Genomic DNA, 11,996 nt, shown 5'->3' with positions numbered 1-11,996 from the left:
CTTTGGGAACAGGGATGTGGAAGCTGAGTTATGTCTCCTGACAGGATAAAGACGTGAGACTGTTTCTTCTTTCTTCACTTGAAGACGCTCGACATGGCCTGCTGCAGGAAGTGAACGCATCATGTGACCAGATCAGAAGATAACTGCGCACTCTGTGAACTCACCACAGCTTTCTCTCAAGAGGAACGAGAGGAAATGTCCCCCTTCAACAGAAATATCCCCGACTGTCACAAGGTGTTTCTGGTGTTGCTGGACCATGACCGCTCAGGCTTTAATCACTCATGTCTGTGTACAAATGGAGAAAAGGGGATTTTATTTGAATATACAGTTTTTCTGATGTGTGGATTGTTTTGTTATGGACTTATTTGTTAGCCGTACACTATGTATCAAATGATAACAAAAGAAAAAGTGTGTTTAATCATTTGTATAATGGTAACTTTAGGGTGTAGTTTAACATTGTTATAAACTGCTTCACAAAATGCTGGAGAATAAAAAATGTTTTTAATTTGCCATACAAAATAAAATGACGAGAACTATTTATAAAAGAGTCTTTAAAGTATACATCATCATATTTCATATATTTATTTACGCATAACGGCAACAATTGCCACTCCAGTAAGTATAATTCACTTCTTCAAAATAGACTAATATATAGAAGTTTTATTTTTTATTTGACCGACTGAAGCACAGCTGCAGACACATCTTCAACGTTCATGTTATACGAGATATGACAAATATGAGTGCCGATGCCATTGGTGAATGCATCAAAAAGAAAATACATTAGGGAAGCAATAGTAACATATTTATAAAAATAATAACACATTTTCTTCACTGAAGTTGTTTGAAGATTCAGTTTCATTTATGTTTTAGAAAAAAAGCAAAAAGTATTTGAAGTACTAAGCAAATACTAATTGAATGGCCACTGCAAAATGAAGCTAAACTGTCCAACCCCTGAACACATCACGAGTCATGCATGGCCTGCACAATGAATATATAGAACACATTTATGATAGTGTCACAAACAACAGAGGTTCGTAAAGGCAGATGTTATGGCAGGGATGTTTTGTTGTTTTGCTCCAACCTTCCTCCACCTGCCTCCTACTTCCTGGAGGGGCGGAGCCCATACATCTACTGTATTAAGGCACCTGAGGTGGAGGCCTCACTTTAACCTTCATATTATACACAGTATAGCAGCTTCAGCGATTTATAGGGTGGGAATTTACACTTCTTCCTCTCAATACTTGAACAATTTGCACATATCACTCACACTACCTCTCTGCATTTTAATGATAATGCTACAAAATAAACTTTAGATAGCATCCTATGTTTGTAGGTAATTCTGCCATTTTAAAATATTGTAACTAATTCTGTATATTTTACATTGTGTTTTCTTAAGATGCTGATATTTATCTATTTACTGTTTTGTTTTTATGTTATTCTGTTTTTATCATATTTGTAATTGTCCCATTTAACTTGCTCCTCTGACAGAAGTCCATATTTGGGATGAATAAAGTGTATTTAATCTAATATCCTTATATTTTGTACTGTTAAATTTGCATTTGGTTAGTTATTCCGACATTATTATGCTCAATTATGTTTAAAGTTAACTGGCTTTGCTGAAATCTTATTTGAAACATAACTTTTATCCGTGAACTAACTGATTTATTATGCACTTTCCTGCCAAATCCACCAACATACAATAAGTGAATTACAATAAAAGATTGATCTGGAACTCCGGCCTTTGCTCAGATTCAACACATTGCTTTGGCCTCAATCGGCTTAATGCTTTTTTTGGTTCATTTGTTCTGTTTTTAATTCAGTAGGTATATGTTCATAAAATAGTGTGTGTAAAAGTAACCCTCCCAACAGTTATTAGTTTTATTTCAAGTGATATTTTAGCAAAGGCAGTTATTAAAATATAATAAAGCATATTTAAGCAATAGCTCACGACAGGCCGTGGTATATGCTCATTATATCACAGCTAAGGGGCGTGGTTCGGCCCGACGCGAAGCGGAGCAGTTTGCTTTTCAGCCCAACGGTATACTGTTTTTCTCAGACGCGGAGGGATACTGATTTGTTGTGAAAAGTAACTTACAATTCTACCCGTGGTATACACTCAGTATATCACGGCTAAGAACCAATCAGATTGCTTGATTGGACTTGTCCGTTTTATAATGAAAAATAACCAAATGAAAATGAAGTGGTACAGCAAATCGGGTATGATATGTTATATTAGATTAAATATACTTTATTCATCCCAAATTGGGACATTTTGTAACCACATCAGCAAGTTGAAACACAATAAAAATATAACTTAATATAAATAAACAAAGAAAGAAACATCTTATTGATATTTATTTTCTCTTTTATTCATTGGAATTGCATTTGGTATTAAGGTTATCCAAACGTAACAAAGTAATCAGGTTACATATTTCGATCCTCTGATTAAGATACACATTACATTATTTACAGTTAATTAGTATTATAGCAGAATACATTTTGAAAGTAACCCTCCCAACGCATTCAAATCTTCCCTTACATCAGGGGTGTCAAACTCAAGGCCCGGGGGCCAAATCTGGTCCGCGACTTCATTTCATGTGGCCCCACAAGAGCGTGCAAAGAATATAATATGTTTATTATACGGTTACATGCCGCTTTACAGAAGCACATTGCCCATAAACTACATGTCCCACAATGCATCTCAAATGAGACTTTTTTCTCGGAATTTGACTTTTTTTTCAAAATGTATTTTTTTTCAAAAATGTCACTTATTTTTTTGTTTTTACAGAATTTGGCTTTTCTTTTTAAATCATTTTGTGACATGCGCACTGAAGACACTTGCAATTGTTTGCCCTAGACTTCTGCTTTCAGACGTAGTTAATTATGAAGTTATTGCCCTATCCGATAATAATCCAATGCAGAGGCAATAATGTAATAATACATTATTTTATATATATTAAATATTTATTCTTGTATAGTCTTATATATAAAACTGGCCCTTTGAGTGCAACCGTGATAATAATGTGGCCCGAGTTGAAATTGAGTTTGACACCCCTGCCTTACATTCAACCTGAGTGTTTGCTGCAGTCTCCAGGAGAGGGCGTAGTTTTGTTGGGGACCGAGAGACCGAGGGGGAGAAGCCCCTTCAGAAGCCCCTTCAGAGGCTGAAGCACACAGCTTCTGTGGAATACATGTCTCTCACACACTGAGTATTTGTGACAGAATGCTGACTCCTGTTGCTGGTAAAGCTGTCACCCACACACACATTCCCCAACTTTGCAACGAGTGCTTTATTTGATTCCTCCTGTCAGCTCCATGACGAAAAGCTTAAGAAGAATACTCTGTAAAGTAAAAACAGTGTGTGAAGCGGAAGTTCATCTAATCACTTTAACCTACAGTGACTCAAAGCAGGTTCAGTTCATTTAACTTCTGGATTAAAAACAGTTTACTCCGATCAGACCGATGCATCTCCATTCATCTGTGCATATATAATATTAATATTACATCTGCACCATGGGAAATGTCTCATTCATGTTTCAGTACATGTGATAAAACTCATATCACTAAAGGAGCTTTATTTGGTCACAGCTTGATATATATATATATATATATATATATATATATATATATATATAGCAGATGTTCAGTGGTTACCTTTCCCGTCACCCATGTGGAAAATCCATCAGAGCCCATGTCACCTGATAGGCTGGTGTAATTTGGAACTTTTTCGGGAAATTAAATTACGCTTTTCAGGAGCGAAGGTTGTTCAATTGCATTTCTGCTGCATTGGCGTAAAAGCGCCACCACAAGGAAATAAAAAAAACATCTGCTGGCGGATGAGAGCTTTATTCTTGAGGGATGTGATGGGGGGGAGAATCAAACTGGTGTCTGTATATATAGAAAAATAAAGTCACTCTCGGGCACGAACACCACCGATGTGCATCTGCCGTGGACGCGCAGCTTTGTGTTGAAGCAACAGGCGGTAAAGCGCACTGGGAAGAGAGCCTGGGTTGACATGTAACGCTAACAAATACCCCCCCCCCCCTCACCTTCCCTAGACACACCGTGTATCTATCACTTATTATTTGTTGTCACATTGGACAGCAACGTGCACTAGGAAGGCGCGTGGATACCTTTTACGCGCGGCTGTATAAGTGCATGATTCGAGGAGAGGTTGATGCGGAAAGAGGGCGGTCAAAGTGTGACCGCTAGCAGCGCGGGCTCCGGCAGCGATCACTGTCAGAGACACGTGTAATGTGTTAGGCACATGCTTGGAAAGACCTCCGCGCAGCACTTGATGCCAGTTTTGGTGATGCCATGCCCCGGAACCACAGCGGAGACGAAGGCGGCGGCACCGGGCTCTGGATGAGGACATCGCCGGTGCACCGCACTGAAGACTACGGCTTGAAGGATGTGGAGTCCGGGCACAGGATGATGAACAACGCGGGAGAAGGCTTGCTGTCGGCAGGTGCCGCAGGGACGGAGAGCCTGCGGGGGAAGCAGGGCGCGCGGCTCAGCCTGCTGGGGAAGCCGCTCATCTACAGCGCGCAGAGCGGCCGCAGGAACGTGCGCTACCGGCGGCTCCAAAACTACCTGTACAACGTGCTGGAGAGACCGCGAGCCTGGGCGTTCATCTACCACGCATTTGTGTGAGTTTATTTTTAATTGTATTTGTATGCAGGGTAGTGTGTTGTGAAGCTGCACATCTGCTGATGCTCTTCAGCCCCTCTGCAGGAACACACACTTCTTAATCTAACATAATCTTAAATTAAAACAGCAGTGGTGACATTTATTTGCACACATCACTTTTCTATATGATGGCTGACATGTGCCACGTGATGGATGTCATGCATGCGCAGCTTGGAACACATTAGATTTACTTTATTGAGCCTAGTTTGTGAATGTGTTTAGTTACAGTTGGAACACATGATGAGCTTTTCTTTGGGCAACTTCCCAGCCAAGAATCCCCTCATCTGTTTCATTGACCCAGTGAATGCAAATGCAGTAAGACCCCCCTACTATTTCAGTTTTGCATTTGAGATTAAATGAAAGGTTTAACCCACTCTGGGGTTAGTGGCAACTACAGTTTCACTGAATATGAACATGTAGTAGTGTTTACATTCATTTCTACATGTTTGAGGCTCTCTGTGATCACGTTTCTCTCACTGTAAAACAAAGTCTTCCTCTCCGTCTTTGAGGCATCCAGCTGCATTTGATTTCCCGCGTGTGACTTGTTGTGGCATCATGACTCTGAGAGGAAGGACGTGGAGGCTCATGCTGATTGTCGGGCACCATATGTATTGTGTGTGTGTGTGTGTGTGTGTGTGTGTGTGTGTGTGTGTGTGTGTGTGTGTGTGTGTGTGTGTGTGTGTGTGTGCGTGTGTGTGTGTGTGTGTGTGTGTGTGTGTGTGTGTGTGTGTGTGTGTGTGTGTGTGTGTGTGTGTGTGTGTGTGTGTGTGTGTGTGTGTGTGTGTGTGTGTGTGTGTGTGTGTGTGTGTGTGTGTGTGTGTGTGTGTGTGTGTGTGTGTGTGTGTGTGTGTGTGTGTGTGTGTGTGTGTGTGTGTGTGTGTGTGTGTGTGCGTGGTGTTATGTGTGCACCAGGAGGAGTGGTTGGAGAGAGAGGCGAGCTGCTGCTTCAGCACATGATCCAGCAGATCAAGAAACTGATGGCTTTTATTTTGAAAGTGTAAATGCTCAGTGATGTGCAGCTGTATGTTTCTATACATTCCTATAATTAACTTGAAGTCATGTTTTAAAACGTTCCACTTATTACAGAATGTTCCAGACTAAAAGTTTCAACAGAACAGAGAAGTTATAAGTGACATAGCAAGTTCTTTCAAGGTTTGCTTGTGTGTTTAGCCTTTAGCTTGCCGACTGTTGCTGGCAAGCTAAACACGCTAGCAAGCTAAGCACATGCTAGTGCTATAGCCTGAGCTATATGCCATATTACAACGTTGTCATCATTTTACTGCGCTAAAATCATTGTAATTCATGATTCTATTCAGATATTACATTTCATTTCATTTAGAGGATTTGTAAGTGCTAGTGCATTGGTTTAAATAAGCTGAACATGTTTAGCCCTACGTAAAGATATAAATGTTCTTTCTTTTTGACAAATGATTGGCAAAATAATTACCAAAAGCTTAGAACTCTTAAAGTGGAACAAGTGTAATTACTTTTTCTTGCGTTTTGGGGAGGGGGGCAGGAGCTCCAACAAGCCGTGTAGGACAGAGTGAATACACAGACTATACAGAGATGCTGTGAGAAACCAATGTGAGTTTGGAACATTGAACAATGTAAATGTATTCTAGTAGACCTCAACAATGGAATTATGATCAGTGGAAATGGCCATGACATGGGACCTTTAATTATGTTATGGGAATTCACCACAGTGTTTGTAAGTATATTATAAATGACTAGGTTAGCTGGGTTAGCTTGCTAGCTAACAGCAGATCTGAGACAATATCGGAAGGAATCATGTGATGACATTGTTAAAATAAGCAACTTAAACTTACATTTGATGTACTTTTCCATTGACAGTTGGCCAACTTTATAATCCCTGAACGTCAACAAGCTCTCCGGTCCCAGCGTTGTGCGTCACGTTTTAGTGTCCACGTTTCTGTTGTGTTTTGAGCTTCTTGCAGCGTTTTGTTTGCATTGCTTTTAGTAAATGCTGCACATGTTTTTGGTCAACTTGACGTTTGTTGTTTGCATGTGTTTTGGCACATTTGTGTTTGTGCAGCGCGTTTCTCTAAATGGAAGAGTTTTGCACCATGCCATTGACTTGGGTTAGGCCTTCATATACTTTAATCAACAGAATACCTTTATTATTTATCCTCCATTCTAGACTCTCTCCGACCCTCTGTTAACTCTGAGGTTGTAAATGTTTAGACAGTTTCCTTTCGCTCAAAAATGCTAATTTGAATCACAAAGTTCCCCAAAGTTGAAAGACACAGAGATATTGATGGAGTTTTCTCCACCCCCTGTTAATGGATCTACTGATTTCGTGTTTTTGTATTGATTGTACCTGTTTTAAATTCTGGACTGTGTGGAATATCTTTACTCCAACAAGTCTATCTAATCAGCCCAGTTTGCACAGGAACTGCACATCTTAAATTCAATTGTTACCTTACTGAATTAGAGGAGCTGCTGTTTCTTGCCAATCAGGGTCCAGCATTTTCCCAGGAGGAGTTTGTTTTTACACCCAGATCTGATAATCACCCCTTTATCTAATCTGCTGTGCACCATTAGCAACATTTTCTTATTGAGAGCCCGTAGTCTGCATTTTGAAACATAATTATTGTACATTAGAATATCCTCCAAATGAACATGATGTTCTAATGCTGTAAAACATATATAACATATCCACGGTTGGATCATAATTCCCTGCAGGAAGATTACATGTATTGTGGTATAAAAGTGTCTCGGTCTTTATGAGGCCTGTCCACACTCACAGAGGGTTTGTAATGACGTCGATGATCACCATCGGGGTCATCCAGTTCAATGATGACTGTCCTCACCCTCTTTTATAAGGACCATCACTTCAGAGGCGCCTTTGGTGTCCACTTTAGTTTACACTTTTGCTAAAAGGGAAAAATGGTCATTTACATTTATTTTTTTAAGAGACTCACGAACACCCACAAAGGTGCTCGGACCATCTCCTCAGATGAGTGATCGTGAAGGTTAGGAATGCTCGGCTGGATTCCTGGGAAGTTGGTGAATGAATGTCTTTCATCGCTGTGGCAGGGGGCTGGAGACATGGAGGTACTGAACTCCCACTCATACCTCAGTTCTCTCTCCTGTGACGCCCCGTGGCCTTGAAAGTCCTGCTGACCTGACAATTGTTGCAGTTGATAGCCTTGCTTTCAGTTGGTAAGCTACACAATAGAGTGGTGCGGTGATGTCGTATTTTTGCAGGACGACCCAGAAGTTGGCAAAGCCAAGAGAAGCAATGTGATATTTCCATTGCATTTCCAAATATTGCAACAAACAAGTTATTTGGCAACACACGTTTATGATACTTATACGTTTGGGTCAGCAGTACAATCTCCACCAGTGGCGGCCGGAATATAGGGGTGCTAGGGGCGCCGCCCCACCTCTTCCCACATTCTAGATTGTCATTAAAGAATATTTTAGTTTTGTAATGAAATTCTTACAAAACATTTTTTTTTAATGAACAAGGTACATATTATATAGTTGGTGTCTGTTAAATGTATAATCTACGATAACATATCGATAAAAATAGTTTTACGATGTCTAAAGTTACTGATAAGTCACATGTTTCTGCTTGGGGCGCAGACATCTTTGCCCATTGACTCTCGTTATAAGTGGTGCATGCGCAGTCCGCACCCCTTCAATGCAAGTGATAGGAGCAGCTCGGGGCGCACCAAGCAGCTGTTGGGGGCAGCAGCCAGGAACCCAGAGTGACTGATTGACGTTTGAATGAGAGAGTTAGACGGAGACAAAGTGTAAACAAAACTCGATAGTACGTGTTTTTACGTAATCAGTCAGGCTGATCTTGATGAGCCTGAAGGGTGTTCTTTTCCCCATAATGACCAAGTCGCTGCACATTAGCTTATTACACGGCCAGGTACTAAACAAACTAAGGAATCGACTCCCAATATTAATTGAAATGATTTTATTGACTTAAAATTATCGTATTTCTTCTTCTAAAAAAACAAAAAAAAACTCCATTCCACGGCGCACCAACGGCTGGAACTGCACAACAACAATTTTACGGTAGCACTGTCCAACTCTGTGCACAGTTTCTGATCCACTAACAAGTCCTTAAACACTGCAGAGCTACCGTGTTCCGATGAGTGTTTACTTCTTGCTAAGATAAAGGCGGCTAATGTTCACATTAGGTCACTTTATAGCAACCACTCTTTGTATGACACATAGAAGCTTCGGACATTCTCCATTGGGGTATTTACTGAAGTATTTTATGTCGTGTAACAACACGTGAGCATTTCTTAAGCTTGTGTTAACCACAGACCATATTCCAGGCATTTAACCAAAAACGAAATAAAAAATACCTTGGCTTTGGTAGTTGCAAAATGCTAACTAATTTCCAGGTTTTAGGACTCATTCCTACACCACTCTGTAAGCATGAATGTTTTTTTAATTGTCTAAATAAATATTGATTCCTATTGTTGTGCAATATGTGTGAGTTAATTGCATAACAAGGCATATTTTAGGCCAGATTTAGCTGATGCACAATTTCACAAATGGACATAACAATGAGATATAGGAGATGACATTCCCATCTCAGACAAAAACAAAACAAAAACAGAAGAAATAAAGATACAGTCAGTAGGATCACTTCAACATTTCACAAACAAAAATAAGTTGACGACCAAATACCACCAAAAACACAACATGGCAAGCATATTTATAGTTCCTTTAATCCCACTCTTCATTAGAGCTCATTTCCCATTTCACGGCGTGTTGAGCCACACTTTGATTTTTTGTGGCAATAATATTTTTTTAATCTACTCTTCAAACACCGTAAATTAAGATTACTCCTTGATTGACTTTTAAAAATATGTATTTTAGCCAGAAAAATAGTTATTTATTAACCGTGTGCGGTCTTCATCTAAAAGACCAAATCAAATATTAAAGGGTGTAAATGTAAATTCAATATTTGCCGCCAAATAATTTGCAAAACATTAGGATTTGCGTTGAAACATTTTCATTATTAAGATTTTTTTTTATTTTAACCTCTTTTCCTTTCTCTTTCTTGATCCTCCTTAGCAACAGTCATTATACAGCCCTTGACAACGGTCTGCACTACTGGAGTTACAACGTGTCACATGTTCATCAGAACTTTATTTAGCCTCCGTATTGTTTGTGGTTGACACTCCCCCCTGCCTGAAACGCCGCCGTTGGACTCTTTTGTTTACCTCGGTGACATGATGACCATCACTATGTAACACTCGTGCTTCTATTGGTTGGTGCTCCAACACATTGAACTTGATAGGCTGTTCAATAACCAACAGATACACGGGTTTTCAATGTGGAGCCAATTGTATAATTTACTACAATCTAATTAAATATTGTCCAACAATTTACTTTGTAAAATACTATGTACATTTGTTGTACAGTGCTTTATCTTTTCATACATCATGTGTTTATATGTGTAAAAAGTGTTGAATAAATGTAGTGGAGTATAAGTGCAATATATACCTCCAAAATGTACTGGAGTTGAAGTATTTTTTATTTTGATTTTGATATACTTTATTAATCCCCGTGGGGAAATTGTTTACAATTTGTTATACAGTATGTATCGTAGCATATTGTTAGTAAGTAAAGTACAAGTATGTCAAAAAGGTAACAATTTAACCACTAAGAAAACAGCTATAAATATTATGTATTATTTGTATTATTATTAAAAGCTTGCTCACGTGTGCACTGTAACTCCTCTGCACGATGTTTGGCTACATGTATTTTTATCCGCTGTGTGACAGCAGCACTGAGTCGTCTTTGTGCTGCTTGAGTTTGGCTTGTGGTCGCAGCCTGCCCTCCTTCCTGCTCACACACACACACACACACACACACACACACACACACACACACCACACACACACACACACACACACACAACACACACACACACAACAACACACACACACACACACACACACACACACACACACACACACACACACACACACACACACACACACACAACACACACCACAGAGCTGCCATTCATCGCACCTCTGGATAAACAAAGCTCTTAACCTCGCAAGTATTTTGGGGGGGTGCAGGGAAACCGAGGCGGAAAAGGATACAGTGTTTCTCAGCTGGTGACATGAACTCGCTGCTCTAACTTGTGAAATTGATCTATCATCCGCTCTCTAGTGAGGAGGACTTGAGTTGATGGGCTGCTGTAAAGGATGCTCATCCCCTGCTGGGTAGTTATCGTCTGCTGTTTGAAGCCAACAGACACAACAACATGTTAAATAGACGTCCTGCATGATGAATCAGGCGCTGTTCCGAATCCCACTGCTGCTTTTTAACTATTATATGTTGAGCTGTCAGTTATAGTCCAGACGTTGAGACTTTGTCGATTAGAAAGATCTGTTTTTCTTTATTCTGTCTGTGAGAGGATTATGCCCCGCTGGTGTAAAGTAAGCCTCACTGCTGACTTTGAAAAGCTCTCTGTGATGATGGAACATATACATGCCTCTTTTCCATTCATCGTACGTGTTCTTTGCCTTTGTGAGACATATGGCGGTCGGTGTAACACTAAGTCTTTAGGTAGAAAGATGCAAAGGCCTTTTTGTCACATGCAACAGCTACATGTTAGTATCAGAGTATGTAATGTCTCTACTGTGACAATGTTCAAAAAACTCTTTATTTGTCTCATCCTGCCTGTGCTGCAGCACCTCTTTCCACCCTCTGTCTGAAACCAGAGCCCAGTCTGCTCTGATTGGTTAGCTGTTCTGATCTGTTGTGATTGAGATATCCCATCCACGTACAATGTGCTAGCCCAGGGGTCGGCAACCCGCATGCGGCCCTTTAAGCCCTCTGCTCTGCCCCTTGAGCTTAGACAAAAATAAGAAGGAAATAAAATAAAAGTATTTGTAGGACTATTTATATTTTGTTGCATGGTTGAAAATGTTTCGTATCTTGTATTTTGAGGTGATACTGTGACACATCAATAAAAAACAAAACGGTTTTAATTAGGTCAACTAAAATATGCGTCACATCCTGCTCCGGTCCCGCGCGAGCGCCTTTCCTTGCAGGCGAATAACCTGACCCCCGGCTCCATGAGCGAACTATGGATAAATCAAAGAAAAGAAAAGTACCGGAGAAACACAGGATTTAAGTCTGCGTGGACAGAGTTATCTGCTTTCAAGCAAACGATGCTGGCTTACCGGTATGTCTGATATGTAGAGAGAAGTTGTCAAAGGCGCTGCAGCCTTTACGTATAGAGGAGCAACACGGGAGAGGAAGACAGCTGACGATCTTCAGTCATAATTCAATGGGGT

The 11,996-nt window shown here is 40.2% G+C and overlaps 1 protein-coding gene across 1 annotated transcript in view; it reads left to right on the top strand.

Moving 5' to 3' along the window:
• Window positions 1-4,222: 4,222 nt before the first annotated feature.
• Window positions 4,223-11,996, top strand: part of LOC117455656 (potassium voltage-gated channel subfamily KQT member 5-like) — a 148,443-nt gene continuing 140,669 nt past the window's right edge. Inside the window, 1 exon segment of the mRNA XM_034095249.2 lies at window positions 4,223-4,649. Coding sequence (XP_033951140.1) covers window positions 4,318-4,649 — 332 coding nt within the window. The 5' untranslated portion in view covers window positions 4,223-4,317.

The sequence above is a fragment of the Pseudochaenichthys georgianus genome, chromosome 1, assembly GCF_902827115.2.
Source record: "Pseudochaenichthys georgianus chromosome 1, fPseGeo1.2, whole genome shotgun sequence".
NCBI lineage: Eukaryota > Metazoa > Chordata > Actinopteri > Perciformes > Channichthyidae > Pseudochaenichthys > Pseudochaenichthys georgianus.
This window is presented reverse-complemented; position numbering and strand designations above follow the sequence as displayed.